This window comes from Oncorhynchus nerka, unplaced genomic scaffold (genome assembly GCF_034236695.1).
Source record: "Oncorhynchus nerka isolate Pitt River unplaced genomic scaffold, Oner_Uvic_2.0 unplaced_scaffold_1268, whole genome shotgun sequence".
NCBI lineage: Eukaryota > Metazoa > Chordata > Actinopteri > Salmoniformes > Salmonidae > Oncorhynchus > Oncorhynchus nerka.
The window spans coordinates 80,523-95,906 of record NW_027040070.1 but is presented as its reverse complement, the minus strand read 5'-3'; the positions used below and the strand labels follow the sequence as shown (position 1 = coordinate 95,906).

The 15,384-nt window shown below is 47.6% G+C and overlaps 1 protein-coding gene across 1 annotated transcript in view; it reads left to right on the top strand.

The window, feature by feature from the left end:
- Positions 1–15,384, top strand: part of LOC115127996 (P protein-like) — a gene marked incomplete at its 3' end in the record, with an annotated part of 94,235 nt that overhangs the window by 48,419 nt on the left and 30,432 nt on the right. The window contains exon 6 of the mRNA XM_065015786.1: positions 2,631–2,784. Coding sequence (XP_064871858.1) covers positions 2,631–2,784 — 154 coding nt within the window. The remainder of the gene's footprint in view (positions 1–2,630; positions 2,785–15,384) is intronic.

The window sequence follows — 15,384 nt, the reverse complement described above, 5'->3', positions numbered from 1 at the left end:
GAGACTCAGCCACCTCCCACCACAGGTGTGGAAAGCTGACAGAGGGGGTTGTGGTGGATTGAGACTCAGCCACCTCCCACCACAGGTGTGGAATGCTGACAGAACCTGGCCATCAGCTCAGCCACCTCCCACCACAGGTGTGGAAAGCTGACAGAGGGGGATGTGGTGGATTGAGACTCAGCCACCTCCCACCACAGGTGTGGAAAGCTGAAAGAGGGGGATGTGGTGGATTGAGACTCAGCCACCTCCCACCACAGGTGTGGAAAGCTGACAGAGGGGGTTGTGGTGGATTGAGACTCAGCCACCTCCCACCACAGGTGTGGAAAGCTGACAGAGGGGGTTGTGGTGGATTGAGACTCAGCCACCTCCCACCACAGGTGTGGAAAGCTGACAGAGGGGGTTGTGGTGGATTGAGACTCAGCCACCTCCCACCACAGGTGTGGAAAGCTGACAGAGGGGTTGTGGTGGATTGAGACTCAGCCACCTCCCACCACAGGTGTGGAAAGCTGACAGAGGGGGATGTGGTGGATTGAGACTCAGCCACCTCCCACCACAGGTGTGGAAAGCTGACAGAGGGGGATGTGGTGGATTGAGACTCAGCCACCTCCCACCACAGGTGTGGAAAGCTGACAGAGGGGGATGTGGTGGATTGAGACTCAGCCCATCTTAATCTGACGTATTTCGATGGGGTTCTTTTTGATCATATTACTTATATTGATTAATGATTCATATTGATCACATGTAGATTTCAAATAGTCAGATTTATTTTTATATGATTTCATAAGACTTTTGACATGTCCCTCTATGCAGACGTGGGAAGGTTTTAGCCCACTTAACAACAATATTTTTTTGAAAATGTTCACTATCATTGTAAAGCCCTAGTCATTTATTTTGCTATTTAATAATAATAATAATAATATAATAATATAATAATAATATATAATAATTCAATAATTACTGAAGGTTATTATTTAATGTGATTTAGTGAATAATTTACAGTTCCGTCATAAAGTATTCACACTACATTACTTTTCCCACATTCTGATGTGTTAAAATGGGTTCGTTTGAGATTTTGCGTCACCCCCCATAATTTCAATTTGGAATTATGTTTGTAGAATTTATCAACAAATTCATTAAAAAGGAAGGCTTAAATGTTTTGAGTCAATACGTTTTCAACCCCTTAGTTATGACAAGGAGCCTAAATAAGTTCAGGAGTAAAAATGTGCTTAACAAGTCACACAATAAGTTGCATGGAATCACTCTGTGTGCGATAATAGTGTTTAACATGATTTTTGAATGACAACCTCATCTCTGTACCCCACAGATACAATTATCTGTAAGGTCCCTCATCTCTGTACCCCACAGATACAATTATCTGTCAGGTCCCTCATCTCTGTACCACCCCATACTGTAAGGTCCCTCATCTCTGTACCCCACACATACAATTATCTGTCAGGTCCCTCATCTCTGTACCCCACACATACAATTATCTGTCAGGTCCCTCATCTCTGTACCCCACACATACAATTATCTGTTAGGTCCCTCATCTCTGTACCCCACACATACTGTAAGGTCCCTCATCTCTGTACCCCCCCATACTGTAAGGTCCCTCATCTCTGTACCCCACACATACAATTATCTGTCAGGTCCCTCATCTCTGTACCCCACACATACAATTATCTGTCAGGTCCCTCATCTCTGTACCCCACACATACAATTATGTGTCAGGTCCCTCATCTCTGTACCCCACACATACAATTATAGTCGTGTAGTGCATTTTAAACACAGATTCAATTGCAAAGACCAGGGAGGTTTTCCAATGCCTTGCAAAGAAGGGCACCTATTGGTAGATGGTCAAAAAAAAAAAAGCAGACAGAATATCCCTTTGATCATGGTAAAGTTGTTAATAACACTTTGGATGGTGTATCAATAAGCCCAGTCACTACAAAGATACAGGCGTCCTTCCTAACTCAGTTGCCGGAGAGGAAGGAAACCGCTCAGGGATTTCACCATGAGGCCAACAGAGTTTAATGGCTGTGAGAGGAGAGAACTGAGGATGGATCAACAACATTGTAGTTACTCCACAATACTAAACTAATTGACACAGTGAAAAGAAGGAAGCCTGTACAGAATAAAAATATTTCAAAACATGCATCCTGTTTGCAACAAGGCACTAAAGTAAAACATGTGGCAAAGAAATTATCTTTATGTCCTGAATTCAAAGTGTTATGTTTGGGGCATATCCAACACATCACTGAGTACCACTCTACATATTTTCAAACGTGGTGGTGGCTGCATCATGTTATGGGTATGCTTGTCATCGGCAAAGACTAGGGAGTTTTTAGGAACAGAATAGTACAGGAAAATTCCTAGAGGATAACCGGGTTGTCTGCTTTCCAACAGACATTGGGAGACAAATTCACATTTCAGTAGGACAATAACTTAAATCACAAGGCCAAATATATACTGGAGTTGCCTACCAAGACGACATTTACATTTTCTAAGTGGCCTAGTTACAGTTTTTACTTAATCGGCATGAAAATCTATGGCAAGACTTGAAAATGTCCGTCTAGCAATGATCAGCAACCAACAATGGCATTGTCTCCATGACTCCCTGTCTGTCTCCATAGTGACCCCATCATCATTACGGTGCAGGCGTTCGTCCAGGACAACTCCATGGTCCCTCTCTCCATGACCCACCAGTCGCTCTACGTCACCAGGGAAAAGCAGGTGGTCATTGCTGCAGTCATCCTGGGGGGAGTTTACGTCCTCATCATCTTCGAGGTAAAGAGAGAGAAAGAGAGCGAGTGATTGAGTGAGTGAGTGAGTGAGAGAGAAATAGAGAGAGAGAGAGATAGAGAGAGAGAGAGACAGAGAGAGAGACAGAGAGAGAGAGAGAGAGAGAGAGAGACACAGAGGGAGAGAGAGAGAGAGACAGAGACACAGAGGGAGAGACCGAGAGACCGAGAGACTGGCACAGCCAGAAGAGGACTGGCCACCCCACATAGCCTGGTTCCTCTCTAGGTTTCTAATCTCCACCCGGCACAGCCAGAAGAGGACTGGCCACCCCACATAGCCTGGTTCCTCTCTAGGTTTCTAATCTCCACCCGGCACATCCAGAAGAGGACTGGCCACCCCACATAGCTTGGTTCCTCTCTAGGTTTCTTCCTAGGTTTTGGCCTTTCTAGGGAGTTTTTCCTAGCCACCGTGCTTCTACACCTGCATTGCTTGCTGTTTGGGGTTTTAGACTGGGTTTCTGTACAGCACTTTGAGATATCAGCTGATGTACAAAGGGCTATATAAATACATTTGATTTGATTTGATTGATTTGAGAGAGAGAGAGAGAGAGACACAAAGGGAGAGAGAGACACAGAGGGAGAGACCGAGAGAGAGAGAGAGACACACAGAGGGAGAGACCGAGAGAGAGAGAGAGACACACACGGAGGGAGGGAGGGAGGGAGGGAGGGAGGGAGGGAGAGAGAGAGAGAGAGAGAGAGAGAGAGAGAGAGAGAGAGAGACAGAGACAGAGACAGAGAGGTGTAGAGGTAAAGAGAGAGGCAGAGAGACAGAGAGGTGTAGAGGTAGAGAGAGAGGCAGAGAGACAGAGACAGAGAGGTGTAGAGGTAGAGAGAGAGGCAGAGAGACAGAGACAGAGAGGTGTAGAGGTAAAGAGAGAGGCAGAGAGACAGAGAGGTGTAGAGGTAGAGAGAGAGGCAGAGAGACAGAGACAGAGAGGTGTAGAGGTAGAGAGAGAGGCAGAGAGACAGAGACAGAGAGGTGTAGAGGTAGAGAGAGAGAGTAGTGTGCTGTGTCTCACATGGTGTATTCTACTGTATGTTCAGCACACAGTTCCTTAGGAAAGTTTTCCCTCCCCAGCCTGAACTTAAAATGGATTAAATTGAGATTTTGTGTCAATGTGGAATTTTGAACAAAATATACAAAAATGAATATTCAATAAATATTCAAGCCCTTTGTTATGGCTTGTATGTGCTTAACAAGTCACATAATAAGTTGCATGGACAATAATGGTGTTTAACATGATGTTTGAATGACTACCTCATCTCTCTACCCCACACATACAATTATCTGTAAGGTCCCTCATCTCTGTACCCCACACATACAATTATCTGTCAGGTCCCTCATCTCTGTACCCCACACATATAATTATCTGTAAGGTCCCTCATCTCTGTACCTCCACACATACAATTATCTGTCAGGTCCCTCATCTCTGTACCCCACACATACAATTATCTGTCAGGTCCCTCATCTCTGTACCCCACACATACAATTATCTGTCAGGTCCCTCATCTCTGTACCCCACACATACAATTATCTGTCAGGTCCCTCATCTCTGTACCCCACATATACAATTATCTGTACGGTCCCTCATCTCTGTACCCCACACATACTGTAAGGTCCCTCATCTCTGTACCCCACACATACTGTAAGGTACCTCATCTCTGTACCCCACACATACAATTATCTGTAAGGTCCCTCATCTCTGTACCCCACACATACAATTATCTGTAAGGTCCCTCATCTCTGTACCCCACACATACAATTATCTGTCAGGTCCATACAATTATCTCATCTCTGTACCCATCATATACAATTATCTGTCCCTCAGGTCCCCACATCAGTCAGGTCCCTCAGTGAATAACACAGATTCAACCACAAAGACCAGGGAGGTTTTCCAATGTCTCACAAAGAAGGGCACCTATTGGTAGATGGGTAAAAAAAAAAAACAGACATTGAATATCCCTTTGAGCATGCTGACGTTATTAATTACACTTTGGATGGTTTATTTAACCTTTATTTAACTAGGCAAGTCAATTAAAACCTCTTATTAAGGATCTGGACTTTTTTTTCAATTTCCGCCTAAAATGACATACCCAAATCGAACTTCCTGTAGCCCAGGACCTAAAATAACATACCCAAATCGAACTTCCTGTAGCCCAGGACCTAAAATAACATACCCAAATCTAACTTCCTGTAGCTCAGGACCTAAAATAACATACCCAAATCTAACTTCCTGTAGCTCAGGTCCTAAAATAACATACCCAAATCTAACTTCCTGTAGCTCAGGACCTAAAATAACACACCCAAATCTAACTTCCTGTAGCTCAGGACCTAAAATGACATACCCAAATCTAACTTCCTGTAGCTCAGGACCTAAAATGACATACCCAAATCTAACTGCCTGTAGCTCAGGACCTAAAATAACATACCCAAATCTAACTGCCTGTTGCTCAGGACCTGAAGCAAGGACATGCATACCATTTGAAAGGAAACACTTTGAAGTTTGTTGAAATGTGAAAGGAATGTAGGAGAATATAACACATTAGACCTGGTAAATGATAATATCGACATTGTACCGTCATTGAAATGCAAGAGAAATGGCATAATGAATTATTTTAGCCCATGCACAATATAGATTCTGGCCACTAGATGGCAGAATTGTATGTGCTATGTTTTCTAGTGATCCAGTGAAATCTTGCATATCGATTCCAAATGTTGTTTAAAGACTGTCCAAAGGTGCCTAAATGTTTTATTCATACATTTTCAAGTTCATAATTGTGCACTCTCCTCAAACAATAGCTTGGTATCTTTTCACTCTAATAGCTACTTTTAATTGGACAGTGCCATGAGATGAACAAGAATTCAAGCTTTCTGCCCGTATCAGATATGTCTATGTCCTGGGATGACTGAGTCTCTGAGCCTTCTTTCACCATGGGATGACTGAGCCTCTGAGCCTTCTTTCACCATGGAATGACTGAGTCTCTGAGCCTTCTTTCACCATGGGATGACTGGGTCTCTGAGCCTTCTTTCACCATGAGGTGACTGAGTCTGAGCCTTCTTTCACAATGGGATGACTGAGTCTCTGAGCCTTCTTTCACCATGAGGTGACTGAGTCTGAGCCTTCTTTCACCATGGGATGACTGAGTCTCTGAGCCTTCTTTCACCATGAGGTGACTGAGTCTGAGCCTTCTTTCACCATGGGATGACTGAGTCTCTGAGCCTTCTTTCACCATGGGATGACTGAGTCTCGGAGCCTTCTTTAACCATGGGATGACTGAGTCTCTGAGCCTTCTTTCACCATGAGGTGTCTGGGCCTTCTTTCACCATGGGATGACTGAGTCTCTGAGCCTTCTTTCACCATGGGATGACTGAGTCTCTGAGCCTTCTTTCACCATGGGATGACTGAGTCTCTGAGCCTTCTTTCACCATGGGATGACTGAGTCTGAGCCTTCTTTCACCATGAGGTGACTGAGTCTCTGAGCCTTCTTTCACCGTGGGATGACTGAGTCTCTGAGCCTTCTTTCACCATGGGATGACTGAGTCTGAGCCTTCTTTCACCATGAGGTGACTCAGTCTGAGCCTTCTTTCACCATGGGATGACTGAGTCTCTGAGCCTTCTTTCACCATGGGATGACTGAGTCTCTGAGCCTTCTTTCACCATGAGGTGACTGAGTCTGAGCCTTCTTTCACCATGGGATGACTGAGTCTCTGAGCCTTCTTTCACCATGAGGTGACTGAGTCTGAGCCTTCTTTCACAATGGGATGACTGAGTCTCTGAGCCTTCTTTCACCATGAGGTGACTGAGTCTGAGCCTTCTTTCACCATGGGATGACTGAGTCTCTGAGCCTTCTTTCACCATGAGGTGACTGAGTCTGAGCCTTCTTTCACCATGGGATGACTGAGTCTCTGAGCCTTCTTTCACCATGGGATGACTGAGTCTCTGAGCCTTCTTTAACCATGGGATGACTGAGTCTCTGAGCCTTCTTTCACCATGAGGTGTCTGGGCCTTCTTTCACCATGGGATGACTGAGTCTCTGAGCCTTCTTTCACCATGGGATGACTGAGTCTCTGAGCCTTCTTTCACCATGGGATGACTGAGTCTGAGCCTTCTTTCACCATGAGGTGACTGAGTCTGAGCCTTCTTTCACCATGGGATGACTGAGTCTCTGAGCCTTCTTTCACCATGGGATGACTGAGTCTCGGAGCCTTCTTTCACCATGAGGTGACTGAGTCTGAGCCTTCTTTCACCATGGGATGACTGAGTCTCTGAGCCTTCTTTCACCATGAGGTGACTGAGTCTGAGCCTTCTTTCACAATGGGATGACTGAGTCTCTGAGCCTTCTTTCACCATGAGGTGACTGAGTCTGAGCCTTCTTTCACCATGGGATGACTGAGTCTCTGAGCCTTCTTTCACCATGAGGTGACTGAGTCTGAGCCTTCTTTCACCATGGGATGACTGAGTCTCTGAGACTTCTTTCACCATGGGATGACTGAGTCTCTGAGCCTTCTTTAACCATGGGATGACTGAGTCTCTGAGCCTTCTTTCACCATGAGGTGTCTGGGCCTTCTTTCACCATGGGATGACTGAGTCTCTGAGCCTTCTTTCACCATGGGATGACTGAGTCTCTGAGCCTTCTTTCACCATGGGATGACTGAGTCTGAGCCTTCTTTCACCATGAGGTGACTGAGTCTCTGAGCCTTCTTTCACCATGGGATGACTGAGTCTCTGAGCCTTCTTTCACCATGGGATGACTTAGTCTGAGCCTTCTTTCACCATGAGGTGACTGAGTCTGAGCCTTCTTTCACCATGGGATGACTGAGTCTCTGAGCCTTCTTTCACCATGGGATGACTGACTCTCTGAGCCTTCTTTCACCATGGGATGACTGAGTCTCTGAGCCTTCTTTCACCATGGGATGACTTAGTCTGAGCCTTCTTTCACCATGAGGTGACTGAGTCTGAGCCTTCTTTCACCATGGGATGACTGAGTCTCTGAGCCTTCTTTCACCATGGGATGACTGACTCTCTGAGCCTTCTTTCACCATGGGATGACTGAGTCTGAGCCTTCTTTCACCATGGGATGACTGAGTCTGAGCCTTCTTTCACCATGAGGTGACTGAGTCTCTGAGCCTTCTTTCACCATGGGATGACTGAGTCTGAGCCTTCTTTCACCATGAGGTGACTGAGTCTGAGCCTTCTTTCACCATGAGGTGACTGAGTCTGAGCCTTCTTTCACCATGGGATGACTGAGTCTCTGAGCCTTCTTTCACCATGAGGTGACTGAGTCTGAGCCTTCTTTCACCATGGGATGACTGAGTCTCTGAGCCTTCTTTCACCATGAGGTGACTGAGTCTGAGCCTTCTTTCACCATGGGATGACTGAGTCTCTGAGACTTCTTTCACCATGGGATGACTGAGTCTCTGAGCCTTCTTTAACCATGGGATGACTGAGTCTCTGAGCCTTCTTTCACCATGAGGTGTCTGGGCCTTCTTTCACCATGGGATGACTGAGTCTCTGAGCCTTCTTTCACCATGGGATGACTGAGTCTCTGAGCCTTCTTTCACCATGGGATGACTGAGTCTGAGCCTTCTTTCACCATGAGGTGACTGAGTCTCTGAGCCTTCTTTCACCATGGGATGACTGAGTCTCTGAGCCTTCTTTCACCATGGGATGACTTAGTCTGAGCCTTCTTTCACCATGAGGTGACTGAGTCTGAGCCTTCTTTCACCATGGGATGACTGAGTCTCTGAGCCTTCTTTCACCATGGGATGACTGACTCTCTGAGCCTTCTTTCACCATGGGATGACTGAGTCTCTGAGCCTTCTTTCACCATGGGATGACTTAGTCTGAGCCTTCTTTCACCATGAGGTGACTGAGTCTGAGCCTTCTTTCACCATGGGATGACTGAGTCTCTGAGCCTTCTTTCACCATGGGATGACTGACTCTCTGAGCCTTCTTTCACCATGGGATGACTGAGTCTGAGCCTTCTTTCACCATGGGATGACTGAGTCTGAGCCTTCTTTCACCATGAGGTGACTGAGTCTCTGAGCCTTCTTTCACCATGGGATGACTGAGTCTGAGCCTTCTTTCACCATGAGGTGACTGAGTCTGAGCCTTCTTTCACCATGAGGTGACTGAGTCTGAGCCTTCTTTCACCATGGGATGACTGAGCCTCTGAGCCTTCTTTCACCATGGGATGACTGAGTCTCTGAGCCTTCTTTCACCATGGGATGACTGAGTCTCTGAGCCTTCTTTCACCATGAGGTGTCTGAGCCTTCTTTCACCATGGGATGACTGAGTCTCTGAGCCTTCTTTCACCATGGGATGACTGAGTCTGAGCCTTCTTTCACCATGAGGTGACTGAGTCTGAGCCTTCTTTCACCATGGGATGACTGAGTCTCTGAGCCTTCTTTCACCATGGGATGACTGAGTCTCGAGCCTTCTTTCACCATGAGGTGACTGAGTCTGAGCCTTCTTTCACCATGGGATGACTGAGTCTCTGAGCCTTCTTTCACCATGAGGTGACTGAGTCTGAGCCTTCTTTCACAATGGGATGACTGAGTCTCTGAGCCTTCTTTCACCATGAGGTGACTGAGTCTGAGCCTTCTTTCACCATGGGATGACTGAGTCTCTGAGCCTTCTTTCACCATGGGATGACTGAGTCTCTGAGCCTTCTTTAACCATGGGATGACTGAGTCTCTGAGCCTTCTTTCACCATGAGGTGTCTGGGCCTTCTTTCACCATGGGATGACTGAGTCTCTGAGCCTTCTTTCACCATGGGATGACTGAGTCTCTGAGCCTTCTTTCACCATGGGATGACTGAGTCTGAGCCTTCTTTCACCATGAGGTGACTGAGTCTCTGAGCCTTCTTTCACCATGGGATGACTGAGTCTCTGAGCCTTCTTTCACCATGGGATGACTTAGTCTGAGCCTTCTTTCACCATGAGGTGACTGAGTCTGAGCCTTCTTTCACCATGGGATGACTGAGTCTCTGAGCCTTCTTTCACCATGGGATGACTGACTCTCTGAGCCTTCTTTCACCATGGGATGACTGAGTCTCTGAGCCTTCTTTCACCATGGGATGACTTAGTCTGAGCCTTCTTTCACCATGAGGTGACTGAGTCTGAGCCTTCTTTCACCATGGGATGACTGAGTCTCTGAGCCTTCTTTCACCATGGGATGACTGACTCTCTGAGCCTTCTTTCACCATGGGATGACTGAGTCTGAGCCTTCTTTCACCATGGGATGACTGAGTCTGAGCCTTCTTTCACCATGAGGTGACTGAGTCTCTGAGCCTTCTTTCACCATGGGATGACTGAGTCTGAGCCTTCTTTCACCATGAGGTGACTGAGTCTGAGCCTTCTTTCACCATGAGGTGACTGAGTCTGAGCCTTCTTTCACCATGGGATGACTGAGCCTCTGAGCCTTCTTTCACCATGGGATGACTGAGTCTCTGAGCCTTCTTTCACCATGGGATGACTGAGTCTCTGAGCCTTCTTTCACCATGAGGTGTCTGAGCCTTCTTTCACCATGGGATGACTGAGTCTCTGAGCCTTCTTTCACCATGGGATGACTGAGTCTGAGCCTTCTTTCACCATGAGGTGACTGAGTCTGAGCCTTCTTTCACCATGGGATGACTGAGTCTCTGAGCCTTCTTTCACCATGGGATGACTGAGTCTCGGAGCCTTCTTTCACCATGAGGTGACTGAGTCTGAGCCTTCTTTCACCATGGGATGACTGAGTCTCTGAGCCTTCTTTCACCATGGGATGACTGACTCTCTGAGCCTTCTTTCACCATGGGATGACTGAGTCTGAGCCTTCTTTCACCATGGGATGACTGAGTCTGAGCCTTCTTTCACCATGAGGTGACTGAGTCTCTGAGCCTTCTTTCACCATGGGATGACTGAGTCTGAGCCTTCTTTCACCATGAGGTGACTGAGTCTGAGCCTTCTTTCACCATGAGGTGACTGAGTCTGAGCCTTCTTTCACCATGGGATGACTGAGCCTCTGAGCCTTCTTTCACCATGGGATGACTGAGTCTCTGAGCCTTCTTTCACCATGGGATGACTGAGTCTCTGAGCCTTCTTTCACCATGAGGTGTCTGAGCCTTCTTTCACCATGGGATGACTGAGTCTCTGAGCCTTCTTTCACCATGGGATGACTGAGTCTGAGCCTTCTTTCACCATGAGGTGACTGAGTCTGAGCCTTCTTTCACCATGGGATGACTGAGTCTCTGAGCCTTCTTTCACCATGGGATGACTGAGTCTCGGAGCCTTCTTTCACCATGAGGTGACTGAGTCTGAGCCTTCTTTCACCATGGGATGACTGAGTCTCTGAGCCTTCTTTCACCATGAGGTGACTGAGTCTGAGCCTTCTTTCACAATGGGATGACTGAGTCTCTGAGCCTTCTTTCACCATGAGGTGACTGAGTCTGAGCCTTCTTTCACCATGGGATGACTGAGTCTCTGAGCCTTCTTTCACCATGGGATGACTGAGTCTCTGAGCCTTCTTTAACCATGGGATGACTGAGTCTCTGAGCCTTCTTTCACCATGAGGTGTCTGGGCCTTCTTTCACCATGGGATGACTGAGTCTCTGAGCCTTCTTTCACCATGGGATGACTGAGTCTCTGAGCCTTCTTTCACCATGGGATGACTGAGTCTGAGCCTTCTTTCACCATGAGGTGACTGAGTCTCTGAGCCTTCTTTCACCATGGGATGACTGAGTCTCTGAGCCTTCTTTCACCATGGGATGACTTAGTCTGAGCCTTCTTTCACCATGAGGTGACTGAGTCTGAGCCTTCTTTCACCATGGGATGACTGAGTCTCTGAGCCTTCTTTCACCATGGGATGACTGACTCTCTGAGCCTTCTTTCACCATGGGATGACTGAGTCTCTGAGCCTTCTTTCACCATGGGATGACTGTCTGAGCCTTCTTTCACCATGAGGTGACTGAGTCTGAGCCTTCTTTCACCATGGGATGACTGAGTCTCTGAGCCTTCTTTCACCATGGGATGACTGACTCTCTGAGCCTTCTTTCACCATGGGATGACTGAGTCTGAGCCTTCTTTCACCATGGGATGACTGAGTCTGAGCCTTCTTTCACCATGAGGTGACTGAGTCTCTGAGCCTTCTTTCACCATGGGATGACTGAGTCTGAGCCTTCTTTCACCATGAGGTGACTGAGTCTGAGCCTTCTTTCACCATGAGGTGACTGAGTCTGAGCCTTCTTTCACCATGGGATGACTGAGCCTCTGAGCCTTCTTTCACCATGGGATGACTGAGTCTCTGAGCCTTCTTTCACCATGGGATGACTGAGTCTCTGAGCCTTCTTTCACCATGAGGTGTCTGAGCCTTCTTTCACCATGGGATGACTGAGTCTCTGAGCCTTCTTTCACCATGGGATGACTGAGTCTGAGCCTTCTTTCACCATGAGGTGACTGAGTCTGAGCCTTCTTTCACCATGGGATGACTGAGTCTCTGAGCCTTCTTTCACCATGGGATGACTGAGTCTCGGAGCCTTCTTTCACCATGAGGTGACTGAGTCTGAGCCTTCTTTCACCATGGGATGACTGAGTCTCTGAGCCTTCTTTCACCATGAGGTGACTGAGTCTGAGCCTTCTTTCACAATGGGATGACTGAGTCTCTGAGCCTTCTTTCACCATGAGGTGACTGAGTCTGAGCCTTCTTTCACCATGGGATGACTGAGTCTCTGAGCCTTCTTTCACCATGGGATGACTGAGTCTCTGAGCCTTCTTTAACCATGGGATGACTGAGTCTCTGAGCCTTCTTTCACCATGAGGTGTCTGGGCCTTCTTTCACCATGGGATGACTGAGTCTCTGAGCCTTCTTTCACCATGGGATGACTGAGTCTCTGAGCCTTCTTTCACCATGGGATGACTGAGTCTGAGCCTTCTTTCACCATGAGGTGACTGAGTCTCTGAGCCTTCTTTCACCATGGGATGACTGAGTCTCTGAGCCTTCTTTCACCATGGCATGACTTAGTCTGAGCCTTCTTTCACCATGAGGTGACTGAGTCTGAGCCTTCTTTCACCATGGGATGACTGAGTCTCTGAGCCTTCTTTCACCATGGGATGACTGAGTCTGAGCCTTCTTTCACCATGGGATGACTGAGTCCATGGGATGACTGAGTCTGAGCCTTCTTTCACCATGAGGTGACTGAGCCTTCTTTCACCATGGGATGACTGAGTCTGAGCCTTCTTTCACCATGAGGTGACTGAGTCTGAGCCTTCTTTCACCATGAGGTGACTGAGTCTGAGCCTTCTTTCACCATGGGATGACTGAGCCTCTGAGCCTTCTTTCACCATGGGATGACTGAGTCTCTGAGCCTTCTTTCACCATGGGATGACTGAGTCTCTGAGCCTTCTTTCACCATGAGGTGTCTGAGCCTTCTTTCACCATGGGATGACTGAGTCTCTGAGCCTTCTTTCACCATGGGATGACTGAGTCTGAGCCTTCTTTCACCATGGGATGACTGTCTCTGAGCCTTCTTTAACCATGGGATGACTGAGTCTCTGAGCCTTCTTTCACAATGAGGTGTCTGGGCCTTCTTTCACCATGGGATGACTGAGTCTCTGAGCCTTCTTTCACCATGGGATGACTGAGTCTCTGAGCCTTCTTTCACCATGGGATGACTGAGTCTCTGAGCCTTCTTTCACCATGGGATGACTGAGTCTGAGCCTTCTTTGGCCATGACGTGACTGAGTCTCTGAGCCTTCTTTCACCATGGGATGACTGAGTCTGAGCCTTCTTTCACCATGAGGTGACTGAGTCTGAGCCTTCTTTCACCATGGGATGACTGAGTCTCTGAGCCTTCTTTCACCATGGGATGACTGACTCTCTAAGCCTTCTTTCACCATGGGATGACTGAGTCTGAGCCTTCTTTCACCATGAGGTGACTGAGTCTCTGAGCCTTCTTTCACCATGGGATGACTGAGTCTGAGCCTTCTTTCACCATGGGATGACTGAGTCTGAGCCTTCTTTCACCATGAGGTGACTGAGTCTGAGCCTTCTTTCACCATGGGATGACTGAGTCTCTGAGCCTTCTTTCACCATGGGATGACTGAGTCTCGGAGCCTTCTTTCACCATGAGGTGACTGAGTCTGAGCCTTCTTTCACCATGGGATGACTGAGTCTCTGAGCCTTCTTTCACCATGAGGTGACTGAGTCTGAGCCTTCTTTCACAATGGGATGACTGAGTCTCTGAGCCTTCTTTCACCATGAGGTGACTGAGTCTGAGCCTTCTTTCACCATGGGATGACTGAGTCTCTGAGCCTTCTTTCACCATGAGGTGACTGAGTCTGAGCCTTCTTTCACCATGGGATGACTGAGTCTCTGAGCCTTCTTTCACCATGGGATGACTGAGTCTCTGAGCCTTCTTTAACCATGGGATGACTGAGTCTCTGAGCCTTCTTTCACCATGAGGTGTCTGGGCCTTCTTTCACCATGGGATGACTGGGTCTCTGAGCCTTCTTTCACCATGGGATGACTGAGTCTCTGAGCCTTCTTTCACCATGGGATGACTGAGTCTGAGCCTTCTTTCACCATGAGGTGACTGAGTCTCTGAGCCTTCTTTCACCATGGGATGACTGAGTCTCTGAGCCTTCTTTCACCATGGGATGACTTAGTCTGAGCCTTCTTTCACCATGAGGTGACTGAGTCTGAGCCTTCTTTCACCATGGGATGACTGAGTCTCTGAGCCTTCTTTCACCATGGGATGACTGACTCTCTGAGCCTTCTTTCACCATGGGATGTCTGAGTCTGAGCCTTCTTTCACCATGGGATGACTGAGTCTGAGCCTTCTTTCACCATGAGGTGACTGAGTCTCTGAGCCTTCTTTCACCATGGGATGACTGAGTCTGAGCCTTCTTTCACCATGAGGTGACTGAGTCTGAGCCTTCTTTCACCATGAGGTGACTGAGTCTGAGCCTTCTTTCACCATGGGATGACTGAGCCTCTGAGCCTTCTTTCACCATGGGATGACTGAGTCTCTGAGCCTTCTTTCACCATGGGATGACTGGGTCTCTGAGCCTTCTTTCACCATGAGGTGTCTGAGCCTTCTTTCACCATGGGATGACTGAGTCTCTGAGCCTTCTTTCACCATGGGATGACTGAGTCTCTGAGCCTTCTTTCACCATGAGGTGTCTGAGCCTTCTTTCACCATGGGATGACTGAGTCTCTGAGCCTTCTTTCACCATGGGATGACTGAGTCTCTGAGCCTTCTTTCACCATGGGATGACTGAGTCTCTGAGCCTTCTTTCACCATGGGATGACTGAGTCTCTGAGCCTTCTTTCACCATGAGGTGACTGAGTCTGAGCCTTCTTTCACCATGGGATGACTGAGCCTCTGAGCCTTCTTTCACCATGGGATGACTGAGTCTCTGAGCCTTCTTTCACCATGGGATGACTGAATCTCTGAGCCTTCTTTCACCATGGGATGACTGAGTCTCTGAGCCTTCTTTCACCATGGGATGACTGAGTCTGAGCCTTCTTTCACCATGGGATGACTGAGTCTCTGAGCCTTCTTTAACCATGGGATGACTGAGTCTCTGAGCCTTCTTTCACAATGA